Consider the following 17,033-nt stretch of genomic DNA (forward strand, 5'->3'; position numbering starts at 1 on the left):
GGAGAGGAGAGGAGAGGAAAAGAAAGGAAAAGGAAAGGAAGGAAAAGGAAGGGAAGAAAAGGAAAGGAAAGAGAAGGAAAGGAAAGGAAAGGGAAAAGAAGGAAAGGAAAGAGAAGGAAAGGAAAGAGAAGGAAAGGAAAAAGAAAATGAGTCCCAATCTTGCTAGAGCTAAGAGTTTAATATAATTTCTGGTCCACAATAACTTAAAATCCTGTTGGACAAGATAAGTTATTTACATGAAATAGATTGACACTATATGATAAAATACTTATTAATAATTATGATAATAATATTTCTATATATACTTTCTAGTTTATAATGCATTTTCATTTTACATTATATGCTTTTATCCTCTCACTAACACCATTAATTGGGTATAAGTGGTATTCCTTTAACATATATGAATAAACATAAATGTAGAGAAATAAATTGTTTTGTACAAAGACCTTTGGTGAGTTAATTGCTGTTCAATCATGTCCAAATCTTCCTGACCCTATGGATCATATCCATGGGGTTCTCTTGGCAAAGATTGGTTTGCCATTTCTTCAGTAGATGAAGCCAAACAGAAGTTAAGGGACTTGCACAGTTGTGTAGCTCATGTCTGAGGCTCAATCTGAACTCAGATCTTTCTGACTCCAGACCAAGCACTCTCCATTGAATAGCTACCTATAGTGAATCAATAGTAAATCCTAAATTAGGACCTCATTTTTTATCACCTAGCCCAGATTACAAATACTCTAGCCTAGATCCTATTTGAATTCTTATATGAGTAGGTACCCTATTTGTCCCCAAACCTAGAGTAAGTGATTTTTTAAAAAACTCTCACTTTCTGTCTAAGTAATAGCTCCAAGAAAGAAGGGCAAGGGCTAAGCAAATTGGATATTAAGTGACTTGCCCAGGGTCTTACAACTAGGCAGTGTCTTGGGTCAGATTTGAATCCCGTCCTCCCAACTCCAGGCTTGGTGGCACTCTATCCACCGCACCACCTAGCTTCCTTGTAAGCAATTTTTAATTACCTAAATTAAAAGTCAAAAATTGAAGTTTGAAGTTATCAAAATATGGTTTTGATGACAGTTAACAACTCTGATTTTGTGATTTTTAAAAATCCCCACCCCCAATCTCTATACAAATGAACATTCTAGTCACTCCTAAGAAACAGTCACAATTGACTTTAAATTTATAATTCATATCAAATTTTAATCTACTCATTCAGAACCTTTGTTATTTTCATTAAAATCAAATGATCTAGAAAAATGTTCATTAATGTCTGATTATCTTAAATAGACAATATCAGTGATGCACTTGTTTAAAAAGCAGATCCTTTATAGAAGTTTGATAGCAAATTTTAAGCTTAATTATTCCATGATAGGGAAATTTTAGAGGATAGAAAAGGGAAACATAAGGAATGAGACAACACTTACCTGAAAAACATTAAAACCTCATGTAGCATGATTTAAGAATAGAAACTTGATCTTCTGAAATTCGTTCACAAAGCACAGTGACTCAGCTTATAAGAATATGTTGAACTTTTCCCAGTGTCTACAGGTAATTTTTATTGATTTATTGATTATTTATATTCTTGTTCATTTAACATAACATTGCTATTATCTTTTGAGTCAAAGTCCAATAATAAAGAATTCAGAGCTGGGAGGATTCTTTAAAATCTTTATTTTTAAATAAATTTTTAAAAAATTTAAAATTTAAAATTAAAAAAATTTAAAATCATTGATACCAACCTCTATATTTTAATAGGTTAAAATTTAAAAAGCAGTATGTGAAATGGGGTTTATTTCTAAAATGAAGGCATTTTACCTGATCATTTCTCTTAGTAATTGATAATAACTACCAAGAAGATGCATGTGCATATGCGTATGTGTGTTTGTTATGTGTTTTCCTATTAATGAGATCACAAATCTCATGGGATATTGGAATACAGACATAAATACATATGTGTGTATGTATATATCATAAGTAGCCTTAGATAGTAGGTTGCATAAGTAGTAGTGCCTAGATGAACATTGCCATTGACTCATTCCTTCCCCTTAGTGCAAGTGCCAAAATGTTGGAATGGAGTGCAGACCTGCCTAGTTCATGCTCTGATATAGGAATATTTGTATATATTCTAACATTTCCATTCTCCAGGGGATCTGTAGTCTCAAAAATCTGAGTATTCCCTCCAGGGAACAGATCACAACCTATCCATGCCTCACCTAGGAGTGTCTGCAAATATACATACATATATGTTCACTTTCTTTGAAAAAAAAGGAAGTTAGACCATTGTTTGATGGATAATCAGGAGTATACACTTAAGTATGGGAGAAAAATCTCTGAGTGAATTCTGAGGACTAAAATGCTAAGATTGCAGACACCACCAAAAAAATATGAAGTGTATACAAAGGAAGCGTTGTTCATTTCATCCAATTTAAATCAGAAAAGATAGCCCACGTGGGATTTTTAAATAACAGGATTGATTTCATTAAGGACACACAAGAATATAATCAAGCAAGTGAGATGGTGAACCAGCAGATAATTCTTTAGTTCTCCAAACATTCTTATCTACTGTGTGTTTTCCCCCACTGACACATTTGAACTACTGGTAAATATTTTATCATTCAAGATAGCTGGGTGGTATAATTTTTTTATTAAAAAAACTTTCTCAAGAAAGAATGATATGTTTTAGAATTATTGAATGGATTCTTTTTGAAGCAAAAGCTTGATATTAATTAAATCCTTTTTCCCAGTGAAGGCTCCATACCAAGATAAAAAACCCAACCTCTTGGTGCAGGAAGCTTTCACATTCTTAATAGAGTGCATCTGATGCTGTCTTCTAGTGGGACCCAGACAAAGCAGCATCCATCCTTAGGCTAATCCAGAGTTTCAGTATTGCATCTTTAACCAAAAGACTTAGTTCCTTGAAAAAGAAAATTGAGGCTGCAGGTTTGGGGATTAACAAAGCTGAGATTTCAGAGTTACAATCTGTTATGTTGCCAGGAGTTTTCTCAACAAGGCTCTTTAACAGATTAAAATGAGAGGTAACTAGAAATAAAAGAACGATCTATTTCTGCACCATCATGATGAGGATTTTCTTAAAACTTCTTCCATTTTGATACAGTTCTTGGCTTTGCAGTGACTCTTAAGTCCTAGGACTTAAAGATTCCATTGTGAGAAAAAGACATGGGACAGTTTTACTCAAATTTCATTAAAATATCCATTTCTATTCCATATAGTCTTCATTTTCTTTGTTTATATTAATAATCAGGAACAATAGGCTTTTTAAAATTATTGTGCTTAAAAATATTTTCTTCTTCCTCCTCTTCCTCCTCCTCTTCCTCTTCCTCCTCCTCCTTCTTTTCCTCCTCCTCCTCCTTCTTTTCGTCTTCCTTCTCTGAAGTCTGCCCCAGGTCCTGATAGGTGAGCCTTTGATTTATTTTTCTCAGAACTAGATTTCCAAGTCAATTTCTTGTTATTGTTGTTCAGTTGTGTACATCTCAACTTGAGCCCATTTGGGATTTTCTTGGCAAAGATACTGGAGTAGTTTGCCATTTCCTTTTCCAGATCATTTTACAGATGAGAAAACCAAGGCTTTATAAATGGGGTTAAGTGACTTTCCCAAGGCCACATGGTGTAATAAGGGAATATTGCAGGGAGGTAATAAGGGGATTAGGCTATAGGTAGTAGGGAAATTAAGGCAGAGGTATGGTTGGAATAGAGGATAGGCACTGTGGATAGGGGTTTGTGAATCCCTAAGGCAGTAAAGTGAATAAGGAAGGTATAATGGTAGAGGTGATAAATTGAGGTGGTAGGAGAAGTAAGGGAATGTCTGAGTTTAGGAAATATAAACTCTGAGGTACCAAGAGTTGCAAGGGAGAGGATGAGTTAATCTAAAGCAGGCAACAAAGGCAGGGAAACACAGACTGGGACCCAGGTTAGAGACAAAACACTGAAGGGAAACAGACTGAGCCCTTCAAGTAAAAGGGACACTTTTACAGAGCCAGGTTAGAGCCAGCCAAGAACGGCTTGAAACTGACTAGAGGGCTGCTAGTCAGTTTCTCAGGTTTCAAAGGAATAGTTCAGAGGAAGTATTGAGATTGCATTTCCTCCAAAATGGACACTTCAATTCCTCAGAACCCAGAGAGAACGCTGTTCCTCTCTCTCCTCCTCCCTCTCTTATTAATCAACTAATGAAGTAGCCAAAGACCAATGGGGTTTATTGTTTTCTAGGTTGATTGGAACTGGTAGAGGATACAAGGTAGCCCTAATAGCCGCCTAGAGAAAGCTTCAGGTGGGGGAGAGAGACAGGAATGTGGGACCGAGTAGGGAGATGCCTACTCAGCCCCGAGAAGGATTTGTAGCCAAAAGGGGTAGGAAATTTGGATACAGTGATTCAATAAATAAGTTTGTAACAAGGGTAAGCAGTATTTGACTAAACGATCAAGATTTGAAACTAACACTCAGATCTACTCTTCTTTCAAAACTTCTCAGACATTCAGGTAGGGAAAATGAAGATGGGAATAAGGAAGGCTAGGGAGATTCAAAGGAATTAGCTAAACTAACAATTTTTAAAGGAAAAGATGCAGAATATAGGCCAAGGTTTCAATCCAAAGAAGGAGCTCAGATTGACCCTGATCCTCTCCACGAGTTCCCAGGGCCAACAGACTTTTTCCCAAGATTCTAAAACCCTTTTATCAACTGACAGAAGAACTCTGCAGCAAAGCCTGCAAAGCTGTTATGCCCCCTCTTTGGGTAGTAAATGTTCAAGGCTGGATTTGAACTCTAGTCTTCCTGACTCCAGGCCCAGCACTATTCATTGCACCACCTAGCTGCTATAGGAATCTTTAAATACCAGTTCAATTAATCTGGAAAGATGAAATATTTCTGTGACTGTGGGAGAGATTAAAGTATGGGGAAAATTTTGAAGCAATATATTCAAATATTGGGCATATGTAATTAGATTTTGATGCATATATTTTATTTAATGTTTATATTAGTCATTTTATAGTAGAAATTAATCCAAGTACAAAAATGTTCTCATTTTCATGTAATAGAGAAAACATTTGGGGAAATACTGATTTACCAAATTTATTTTTAGATTTTTGTCCACTTTCAAGTTACAAGTGTATGACATAATGTAAAAGTAGTTGTGTTATCAAATTTCCCTTCCCAAATAATGTTTGTGATTATGTTTTTTTGTTTTGTTTTGTTTTATAATTTGGTAATCCCAGTTCCAGCTACAAATGTTTGACATTGTTTGTTCTACATCGTGGGCCAGTAGAGACAAATGCTGTGAACTCCCAGGACTGGTAAGAATTCTACTTCTATTATCTACTATATATATCAGAATTCATTTTAAAATTCATATCAGAATTCATATTTAAATTACTCTTAAGATAATGTTTATTCCCTAGGTGACATAGCCTTTGCTTTTCTATGCACACAGTGGATTTACATGCAAATTATTTATTGTTTGGGCAGAACTGTCATAAGAATTGGGTAGCTGGCTTAGTCAAAGATACAAAGAAGTCAGAAATGGGCTTGGGATGTCATTAGTTTCTGGGAGTAGTGTGAATAGCTTCTAATGGATTTCTGTTCAAATTTTTCTGCCAGCATTGAATCTTCTTCCTCTGCCCTAATACCTCTAGCCCTAGCAGGGCACTTTGGTGCAATTTACCAAATCAAAATTTAACTTGAGGTGGAATCCCTGGTTGCTCATGGAGTACTAGAAAAGTCTATGAGGCAGTATTAAATCCATATTATCCATGAAAAAACCAAGGCTCTGCCAAATAATGTGATTTGCTCATGGGATCTTTAAAAGCACCATGCAATTTCCTAAATTAAATCTTGCCTTTCTGCCCTGTATTCTGGATTAACTCTGTCTACCTACAGTACATGGCTAAGATGGTCTTTACCATCATTACTATCAAATATTGGTGAAAAGGGATATATATATATATATATATATATATGTGTGTGTGTGTGTGTGTGTACATATATATATTTGCACATTCACACATACATATACATGGCTTCCAGTGGTTAATGCACTAAGTGAACAGATTCATGCTTAATCCTTTAGAAGCAACATAATGGAAAACATCATGATTCTTTGAGGACACTATTGTCCTTCTAAGCATCAAGGAGCACAACCTGGGAATTATCCTGAAATCTTCATTTTCTTTTACTGTCCAGTATCCAATTTATTGTCAATTAAAGTCAGTTCTGCTCTAAGGTGACATTTCTGTTCCCTAAAAGCACTGACTTATCTGAAATTAGGGCTCATTGGAAGAATAGGGCTGGAGTACAATACTAAAAAACCTATTTGTGATACATTAAAAAAAGAAAGGAACCTAATTAATTAAAATGGTAGCAGAGTTTTTAACCTGTTAAATGGGTAAGGAATGCATAGAATCTGTGTCAGTGGCCACGAGCTGCCATTTGGCTTATGCCCATGGGCTGCATGAGTCAGTTGAGTAGCCCAGCCTTGGGGTAAGGAAGGGAGGAGTAGTGGAGGTGGTACAGACCACCTTTCCTTTGCCCACAGCTCCTACTATACCAGAAAATATAACATTAATATGGCACTTAACCTTGAAAATACTTGATTTGCTTGTGGAAGTGGCCATCAGAAAGCTAAACCTTGTGAGTTACCATGAGGTGGTGTATTCTACATATTTCTTATGGAAGAAATTGAACAAAAGCAAACATGAAATTTGTGTCCTGCTTAAAATGTTCCCATCACACTGGAACAAATTCACCTTTTTGAAAAATGAATTGTAGCAGCACTGGCTCTACCTCCACCCAGCTCTAATTTCCAGCTCCTTGTCTCCATTCACACAGCAATCCTCTGAATTCACAGCTCCATCACTTCTTGACTGGACTGCTAACATAGCCCCAATTTCCAGTGTCTGTCCTCTCTAATTGATGTTCAAAACAGACACCGAAATAATCTTTTTAAAGCACAGATCACACCATGCCACCTTTCTAGATCATGAATCTGTAATAGCTCCCTGTTGTACTGAGGACAGCCTTCTGCTTGCCACTGAAAGCTCTTCCTAGTGTGTCTACAGGCTACCTTTCCAGACCTCCCCTCTCCCCCCACATAATTCCCCTTAATGGATCCTATACTTTAACCCAATTGGTCTCCTTGTTGTTCAGTTATTTTTCAGTTGGGTATGACTCATTGTGACCTCATCTGGGATTTTCCTGAAAAAGATACTGGAGTGATTTGCCATTTCCTTCTCCACCTCATTTTATAGCTGAGGAAACTGAGGCAAACAGAGTTAAATGACTTGCCCAAGGTCAAACAGCTAGGAAGTGTCTGGGACTGGATTTGAACTCAAAATGATGAGTTTTCCTGACTCCAGATCCCCTGTCACTATTGGCTATCACTAGCCAATTTACTTTTCCCTAAAAGCAACTATAAAATGTCATTATACCTTTTCATAGTCAGTATTCCTTGCCTCTAAGACTTAGAATTCTGAACTTTTATCAAGATTCTACTCAGTTACCACCTTCTACATGAAACTTGTCCTGTCCTTCTTGTTTCTAGCACTCATTCTCTCTGCAGATTATCTTGCATTTAATGATCTCTTTACCAATTGAATCCCTCCAGTAGACTGTTTTAAATTTTGTCTGCCTCCCCAGCTTTCAATGCTTACACAGTACATGCTTATCTTATTACTCCCCTTCACATAATTCTACATTCCTGTGCAACTGGATAACCCTCTCTGTCCTCTATTCTCATCCTCTCTTCTTTCTTTGGTCATGATCCTCCTCCCATCAGCAATAGATTTCAACCCACCCTCCATTTCTGTTCCTAGAAGACCCTCTCTTCCTTCAAGGTGCACATCAGATACCAACTAATTCAGGAAGTCTTCCCTGATCCCTCCCAAATAAAAGTGATTTGCCTCCCCTAGGGTTGCCTGGTTCTCTTTTGCTCTATCACATTCTATATTATGCTTTTCTGGTTTATATAGATCAGTAGCATAGTGGATAAAGCACTGGATTTAGAATCAGGAAGATGCATCTTTATAAGTTGAAATTCAGCCTCAGACACTTACTAGCTATCTTACTCTAGGCCAATCACATAACCCTGTGTGCCTCAGTTTCCTCATCTGTAAAATGAGCTGGAGAAGGAAATGGCAAACCACTTCAGTATTTTTGCCAAGAAAACTCTTAAATGGAGTGACCGAGAATTGGACGTATCTGAACAATAACAGTACAAGTTATATCAATTCTCCAATGCTAATCTCTATTGGAGTGTAACTTCCTTTAGGAGGCAGAGTCAGTGCCAATTTTTGCTTTTCTATCTCTATCAACTAGCACTGTGGCTAGCATGCAGAAGGTGCTTAAAAGATTAGAGATTGTTTTTAATAAAAAAAATAAAGTTAGTCAGTAAACTTTTAGCACCTACTAGGTGCTAGGCACTGCAATAAACACTGGGATTGCAAAGAAAAGAAAAAGAAAGACATCATGTTCTGCTTTTTATTGAAAATCTTCAACTTAAAATATTTTAAAATGTTTCCCCTAGGTTGGAAAAACTACTATTTATGAATATTTGGTTGTTTCTTTTTTAACAGAGAGATGAGGAAAACTGCCCAGCTCTTCCACATACCTGCTCCTGTTCTGAAATCAGTAAAGGGGCATCAGGACCTGCCGGCCCACCTGTAAGTATTGAATAAATGTTGGTTTTCCTCAAATAGAAGAAAAATACCATTTGCATTTGAAACCATTTCTTTCTAAACCCCAGGACTTGTTTTCTTTTTTCTTTTTTTATTATCATCATTTTAAATAAAATCCTTACCTCCAATCTTAGAATCAATACTGTATATTGGTTCTAAGGCAGAAGAGTGGTAAGAGTTAGGCAAGGGGGTTAAGTGACTTGCCCAGGGTCACACAGCTGGGAAGTATTTGAGGCCAAATTTGAACCTAGGACCTCCTGTCTCTCAATCCACTGAGCCACTCAGCTGCCCACCCTCCCAGGACTTGTTTTCTGATTGAATATTTTAACTCACATCATACCTGCAAACGTGTGCTAAACCTAATTATACATGTCCAAGATGGTGTTTGAGGCATGTTAAATGAGATATTTATTTTCTAGTTGGGAGCAAAGAAAATTCATCACATTGTCGTGCATTTTGTTGTGTTTTTTTTTAAATTGACATTGGAATGCTATTATAAACATAAGGATTTCTTCTTCTTGTGGTATGACAGTATATTCTAGGGCTATAGTGGATCTGTGAGCTCCTCTCCTGCCTGTTATGGGCACTTTTTCAACTGAGGTTGATTGCAGCCCATTTGTTCCTTCCCCACCTATACATTTCTTCTTCTCTTTAATCCTTACTTTCTACCTTAGAATCATTAGTTAAGTATTAGTGCCAAGGCAGAAGAGTGGTAAAGACTAAGCAATTGGGGTTAAGTGACTTGCCCAGGATCACAAAGCGAGGAAGTGTTTGAGGTTAGATTTGAACCTGCCTCCAGGCTTGGCTCTCTAACCATTGTGCCACTTGGCTGCCTCTACCCATACATATCTTGTCCATGTTTCCTATGGATCCCCCACAGAGGGTCCACCAAAAATACTGAAGACCATCCTCTAGATTATCTTACATAGTTTAGTTTTTATGTAGCTTCAGGATGGCCCTTCTACTGCTCTTGCAATATGACTAGCCCACCTCTTTTTCTGATTATATATTTCTTTAGTGGCATCAATTATGCCATATGAGAGGCAGAATGGAATCAATCAAATGGATAAAAAGTTGACCTTGGAGGCAGGAAGATCTATGTTCCAGAAAACCCACTTCTGACACTATACTGGCTGGTTGTGTGAGCTTGGACAAGTCACTTAACATCATAGTGCTCTAGGCAAAGGTACTGGTCTTTTCTTCATCAAGGAAGCCTCAGGATCAATGAAACCACAGGTCCAGCCCTTATACCTTGGCCAAACTTATGTGGAGAGGTCATCGTTGGAAACACACCACAGAGGACTTGTTACCACTGTTGTCCTTTGGGTCACCCATGACTTTGTTTCACTGGGGACTGTGGCATTCTAGGTTTCTCAATCATGTAGTATCACCTGGGGAATGTCGGTGTTCAAAAAGATATGTCTTTATGCCAAGGATCAGCCTGAGAGCATAAAAAACTAGATGAGATGCACTCTGGAAATGCAAATGTTAAAAATATTGCTGATGAAACTCATATAGAATTTTATTAAATTGTATTAAATTGATTTAACTCCTATATCAGGCGCTAATGTTTTGACACACTGATGCGCAAATTTGGGAATGGGGACCAGACCTATTTCATTGCTATTGGTAACTTCTAGCTCTTCTACCAATGTGGGTCAGCATCTTCTCAATATCCTTAGAGAGTCGCCTAGGGCAGATATGTCACATCTACTGCCTGAGGTGCCATGGCAGCCTAATGCACTCTTGAGTATGGGAACCAGATTAAAATGTATTTGGGGGGCAGCTGGGTAGCTCAGTGGAATGAGAGTCAGGCCTAGAGACGGGAGGTCCTAGGTTCAAACCCGGCCTCAGCCACTTCCCAGCTGTATGACCCTGGGCAAGTCACTTGACCCCCATTACCCACCCTTACCAATCTTCCACCTATGAGACAATACACCGAAGTACAAGGGTTTAAAATAAAATAAAATAAAATGTATTTGGGAAAGAGTTACCAAAATAAATAAAAATACAATAGAACACAGATATTGGTTTTCTAAGCCAGCAGAGATCCATATGTAAGGATTGGTGGCCCCTATTTCTTTCCAAGTTTGATACTGCTAGTCTAGATCAAAGAGAGGTTAATTGACTTGTCAAGGATCACCCAGCCAACAAGTTTCAAAAGCAGGATATGAACCCAAGTTTTTAACCTTGGGTTTAAGACCAATTCTCCATAGCTGCCTCTTTATGGTTTTATGTATATAACTTCATTTGATCCTTATAACTCTATGAAGCGGCTGAGATATCTATATATATATATAATATATGTCAATATATATGTATGAGAGAGAGAGAAGAGAGGAGAAAGAGAGAGAAAGAGGAGAGAAAGAGGAGAAAGAGAGGAGAGGAGAGAAAGGAAAAAGAGGAGGGAGGGGAGAGAGAAGAGAAGAGAAGAGAAGAGAAGAGAAGAGAAGAGAAGAGAAGAGAAGAGAAGAGAAGAGAAGAGAAGAGAAGAGAAGAGAAGAGAAGAGAAGAGAAGAGAAGAGAAGAGAAGAGAAGAGAAGAGAAGAGAAGAGAAGAGAAGAGAAGAGAAGAGAAGAGAAGGGAGTTATCTTCATATTATGAATGAAGATAGCTCTAAGTTCTCCAGGGGTCAAGGATGAAGTCGTTTACTTATGGAATCATTAAGAGCACTATGCTATTTCACAAACACAATCCAACCAGTTTTCTTTCTTTTGTTCTGGGCTAAACTTATTGCCCACTTAGTTGCCTGACCAAAATATATTTAATGAGGATGGCTATACAACTGCTGGTCATCATCTCTTACACTGAAAATTGTTGATTTTATTTTATATTATTACATATTATATTATTAGGCTTATCTCTTTTGAGTAATCCTTGATCTCATTGGGAAAGCCCTGTAAAACTCTGAGGTTTAAAGCAATCATCATGATTACCCCACAATATGATCTGCAAACAGGAGCATCTGGAGAATTTCAACATCTTTTGTGTCATCCATTTAGAGTTGGAAGGGGTCTTCTAGGCCAATGGTCAAATCCCCTCATTTTACATATAGAGAATGTGAGGCATGGTCAGTGTGGTGGTATAAATAGATAGAGCTCTGAGCCTGGACTTAGGAAGACAAGGGTTAAAATCCAGACTCAGACATATTAGTTGCATATTAGACCCTGGGTTAATCACCTAATCCTGTTGGCCTCAGTCTCCCCATCTGTAAAATAATTTGGAGAAGGAAATGGCAAATCACTCCAATATCTTTGCCAAGAAAACTCCAAAAGGGGTCACAAAGAGTCAGATATGACAGAAAACAACAAAACAACAACCTAAGGTATATAGAACTTGAATGACTTGGCCAGAGTCACAAATTTGAATTCAAGTCTTCCTGACACCAGGTCCACCACTACATTCACCATGCCATCTAGCCTGGTCAAGGAATCCTTATTCTATTTACACTTTCTATGACACATTTTTTGTAAAAGTGGTGAAGACCTTTGGTGGGCATGAATCTTCCTATTTTATTCCTCTTTAAATATTGTTACAAAGAGAGGAAAGAAGAGAAGCTACAACTAAATGTAGAAAAAAACTAGAATCAGGGGTTCACATCCTTCTTGAAAGGATTTTTTGTAACTCCTTCCAGTGATATTATTTTTCCCCTTGTGCCAAATTGTCAAAGCATATGTGTGTTTCTTTGAGAAGGACAAGACATCGATAGTTTGTTGTCAGTACACTATAAGTCTGTTGAGGCTAACAGGACAAGAAAAGGGGGTCAGTGTCCATGAGTAAGTAGAGGAAACCAAAATCTTACAGGATAACTTTTTTCCAAGACTTGTCATTTAACATTTGACTTTCCACTAAGCAGGACTGGCATGTTAGACATTTGCACGGTAGATAACCCAGACTGACAGTTGGCTTGCAGGATGGATGCTCATTCCAGGTTGGCTCCAATCATATAAATTTTCCTACTTTTTAAAGTTCAGCATATCTGTTTTTTTCACAAACAAAGAACCTTCTGGAATTACTTGGAATGGATCCTGGCAAATCCTTTTTTTTTTTTTTATGTTTGGCACAAAGGAGCATCTCTTCAACATTAGGCATGCAACCCAATTGTCTCTATATTTTATAGCACACATTTACTTATCATTTTCTATTGAAAATAGAAATTCATTCTGTGCCTCACTCTAAATCACCCTTCAACGTGTTAGAGAAATAACAAGGTCATTCCATTCTTCAGATTATTTTAAGATTTTTTCGCCCATGGCCAAAATCGTCCTTCCACATGTATGGATTTAGCCTTGAACTCCATGAAAGCCACATGTGGTTCTAGCAACTTACCGTACAGAGAAACTATGCCCCAAGGAGGTCATGTGGAAGATTAATTGAACTTGTTCTGTCTGATCCCAGAGGGCATAACTGAGAATTGAAATGGGTAGAAGCAATGGGTAATTTATTATCCCTCATGGGTTGTTAGACAGTTGGTAAAGATTTACTGGACAGGTTTGGGAACTAATCCCGATTTTCCTGAGGCTTGTGTGAGATGCTTCTGAGTTTATTTGATTTCTCTATTCCATTCTTAAGGGAATTGTGTAAATAACTTGTAGCATAAGAGACTTTGAGAAATAACCATTGAATATGCCCTAGCATTCGAAGTTAGTAGAGACAATGGATGGTGAAGTAAATCAGAGTAGATGAAAAAGGGGTAAGGAAAGGAAAGATGAAATTCCAAGGAAAGAAGGAATGACAAATTTCTTATAGAAAGTTTGAGAAATGGAATCATAGAATCAATGTCAGACTTAGAAAAGACCTCAGAATTATCTAATCCCACTCATACCTACATAGGAATTCCTCTTCCAATATTCCTAGAAGGTATTCTTGCAGCCTTTGCTTAAATACATTCAGGGAATGGGAACCCACTATCTGCCAAGGTAGCCAGTATCACTTTGAGATAGCTCTGATTGGCAAGAAGATTTTTCTTTTACAGTAAGCCTTCTTCTCTATAACTTCTATCAGTTGTTCCTGGTTTTGCCTTCTGGGGCCAAGTTAAAAAATTAACTTTTCTTTCATATGATAACCCTTCAAATGCTCAAAGATAGCTATCATATTCCATTATTCCATATCATATCATAAGCCATTTTCCCTTTCAAAGTAATCTCACCCAAATTCTTGTAGGACAATTTGTGAAAAAATATCCATTTTCACTGACGAAACTTAATTCTTGGTTGATAGTGTATATGGTTGCTGGAAAAGACACAATACCCATCTTCAGACATCATCCTTTAGACATACTCAGAGAAAAAGATTCCGTAGCAACATTTCAGAAGAAACTATCTAAATTTAATTGGGGAAGAAGTGTCTTGGATGTTTGAAGGAATGAATAGCCAACTCTCTTTAAGATCTATATCACTGGCAAATGAGTGTAAATTTTAGTGTAAAGACTATTAATATTCTAATGATCCAAGTCTGATGGGGGCCAATACTTCTAGGATCTTTTGTACTTACAAGTAGAATATGTGGAAAACTGAGTACTATTTATAAGGACAAATTCTTTTTCTAAGGAGAGAGGTATTAAGTGGTGACCATGAAGCATGTGGGTCATCAGAAGAGATTCCTACTTTAATACATATAGGTGTATCAAAAACAACTCATTTGATAACAAGATCCTTAATGATACTTCTAAACATATAAGAAACAATTATTTTTGAAAGGCAGGTAGGCAACAAATATGTATTAACTACAAACTATTAGCCAGGCACTATGCTAAGTGCTGGAAATACAAATATAAGCAGGAAGCACCTGCCTTCAAGGTACTTATAATTCTGATGACAGAAGATATTTCTGCTGAAAAGGGAGCTAAAAAAAAGACTTGACAGAGAAGCAATCTATGGGAGCATGGTGTTCAGAAGTCTAGGAAGTCAGAATTAGAACTGGGAGAGGAATAAAGATTGATTAGCCTGGACCTTTCCCCAGAATGGATGTCCCAAGAAGCACTCATCAATGGAGGAAGGGTGATGATATGGTAGATGGACATTTACAGAGTAAGAAGATCCCAAAGAACAGTTGATCTTTCAATGTGAGAAGGCCCTAGATACCCCCCCCCCCGCAAATCCCCTAAAACTTTCCCTTGAAGGAAATTAGAGTGAGACATCAACTAAGACATCCTACAAGGTCTAGAGTCAGATGTAAAGCCATGAAGAAAATGAAAGTTGGATGCTTGGGTCCCTACCCAAAATGAAGACTGGAAATGGATTACTGGTTGATATCAACCCCAGCCATAGTGAGGCTTGCCAGGCATCCTCCTGAGCAGGAAGGAAGAATTAAAAAGTGACTGACTCTACACTTGAAAGAGATACACATTCCAAGTAGAACTGACAGGACAGAGACAGCAGAATCCAAATTTTTTTTCTCTCCTAGCCAACAGGTAGAGAAAATGAGCTGGAAGGGAATCAAACTCCTGCTTTCCTGCCCAATAGGTATGGAAAGGAGCAGTCTCAGAAGAGCAATTTCTTGCTTTTTTTATTTTAAATTTTTATTTTTTTTAGAAGAGCAATTTTTTGAATCCCATAAACTTCCCCTCTAGTCAGGACACATCCTTCCTTCCAACTGTTATTTTTTATGGAATGTAGCCCTGCTCAGCTGTGACTTCTTGAGGAATGAAACAACCCTACACTTTTTAAAGTCCAAGCCCTGCCATCTCTTAAAGTCAGTGGAGATGTCCCTTTCCTTTTCTAAAGGAAACCAGTTACTTTTGGAGCGAAGGAGTCCTGTCCCTTTAATAAACAGAAAACTGCTCCCTCAATTCAGTCCTCATGACTCTCTGGGGACTCTTCTTTCCTGAGAAGTTCTGTCCTGTCTAGATCCAAGTGAGGGAGGGATGGGTTATTATCCTGTATCTTCCCACCACTCTCTCTATTCCAGACAGATGTAACTTGATGTCAGTTAACAACTTCACATATTGCTAAAGCTAATTGAATAGGTATGTTCTTAGTCTTCATTGAAAGAGAAATAAAGCCAATGAATTACTAATATTGCCAAATCCTTAATGACTTTTGGGAAAAAAATGTTAAATTCAATAAGCAAATCTGACATTATTTGTTGTTGTTTTTCAGTCATTTCAGTCTTGTCCAACTCTTTATGACTCCATTTGAGGTTCTCTTGGCAAAGATACGGGAGTGTTTTGTCATTTCCTTCTCTAGTTCTTTTTACAGATGAGATGACTGAGGCAAATAAGGTTAAGTAACTTGTCCAAAGCCACACAGCTAGTATCTGAAGTTGGATTTGAATTCATGTCTTCTTGACTCCAAGCCTTCTGCTTTATATACTGTGCCACCTGGATGCCTCCAAGTGACATTTTTCACTTAGCTGGTAAAAACATGAAAGAAGGTCTTGGGTCTTTTTTTTTAACATTATAACCATAAAGCACCTAAAGAAATATGTCTATTGAATCCTTTTTAAATAATGATGTCTTTCAAATCACCAAGAAATCTATCTTTGCTAATTTTATCCCTTCATTGTCCATTGTTTATCTTGAAAAACAATTGTATATATATATTTTTGAATATTAAAAAAACCTAAAAGAATTTTATACTTTTAAAATAATGGCACAAAAATGATACTTGCTTTAAATAATTTTAGGATATTCAAAATGAATAAAATAATGAAATTTTAGAAAATCTTCTACAGGTTGAATTCTGGATAGGTGGTATGTGGATAGAGTACTGGACCTGGAGTCAGGAAGACCAGAGTTCAAATCCTTTGATACTTACTTGCATGCTCCTGGGCAAGTCACTTAGCCTCTATCTCCCTTACTTTCTTCATCTGTAAAAAGAGACTAATAATAACACCTATATTCCAAGGTTACTTGAGGATCAAATGGGATATTTTTAAAGTACTTTGCAAATCTTTGAGCACTCTATAAATGTCAGTTATTATATTGTTGTTGTTAATTATAATCATGATTTTTATTCATAGTCAGGTCCAAAATTTTATTCTTTATCCCTCTTCAGAAGTTGTTATTAACTAGTTACTGTATCCCACACCTCTAATAAATATATTGCCTTCCCTGATCCCCCCCAGAAAATTAAAGTTGGAAGGGACCTAGGAGATCATCTAATCCAACCTTGAAGGCAGCTAGATGGAGCAATAAATAGAGGACTGGCCCCAGAATCAGGAAGACATCTTCCTGAGTTCAAATCTGTTCTCAAATACTTCCTAGCTGTGTGACCCTGGGCAAGCCACTTAAATCTGTTTGCCTCAGTTTCCTCATGTGTAAAATGAGTTAGAGAAGGAAATGGAAAACCACTCCTGAATCTTTGGGAAGAAAACCTCAAATGGGTTCATAAAGGGTCAGGCACAACTGAACAACAA

General features: G+C 37.3%; 1 protein-coding gene across 1 annotated transcript in view; it reads left to right on the forward strand.

The window, feature by feature from the left end:
* Positions 1 to 17,033, forward strand: part of COL14A1 (collagen type XIV alpha 1 chain) — a 274,304-nt gene that overhangs the window by 182,219 nt on the left and 75,052 nt on the right. Inside the window, exons 36-37 of the mRNA XM_044684203.1 lie at positions 5,223 to 5,300; positions 8,574 to 8,660. Of these exons, the coding sequence (XP_044540138.1) occupies positions 5,223 to 5,300; positions 8,574 to 8,660 (165 nt within the window). The remainder of the gene's footprint in view (positions 1 to 5,222; positions 5,301 to 8,573; positions 8,661 to 17,033) is intronic.

This window comes from Gracilinanus agilis, chromosome 1 (genome assembly GCF_016433145.1).
Source record: "Gracilinanus agilis isolate LMUSP501 chromosome 1, AgileGrace, whole genome shotgun sequence".
NCBI lineage: Eukaryota > Metazoa > Chordata > Mammalia > Didelphimorphia > Didelphidae > Gracilinanus > Gracilinanus agilis.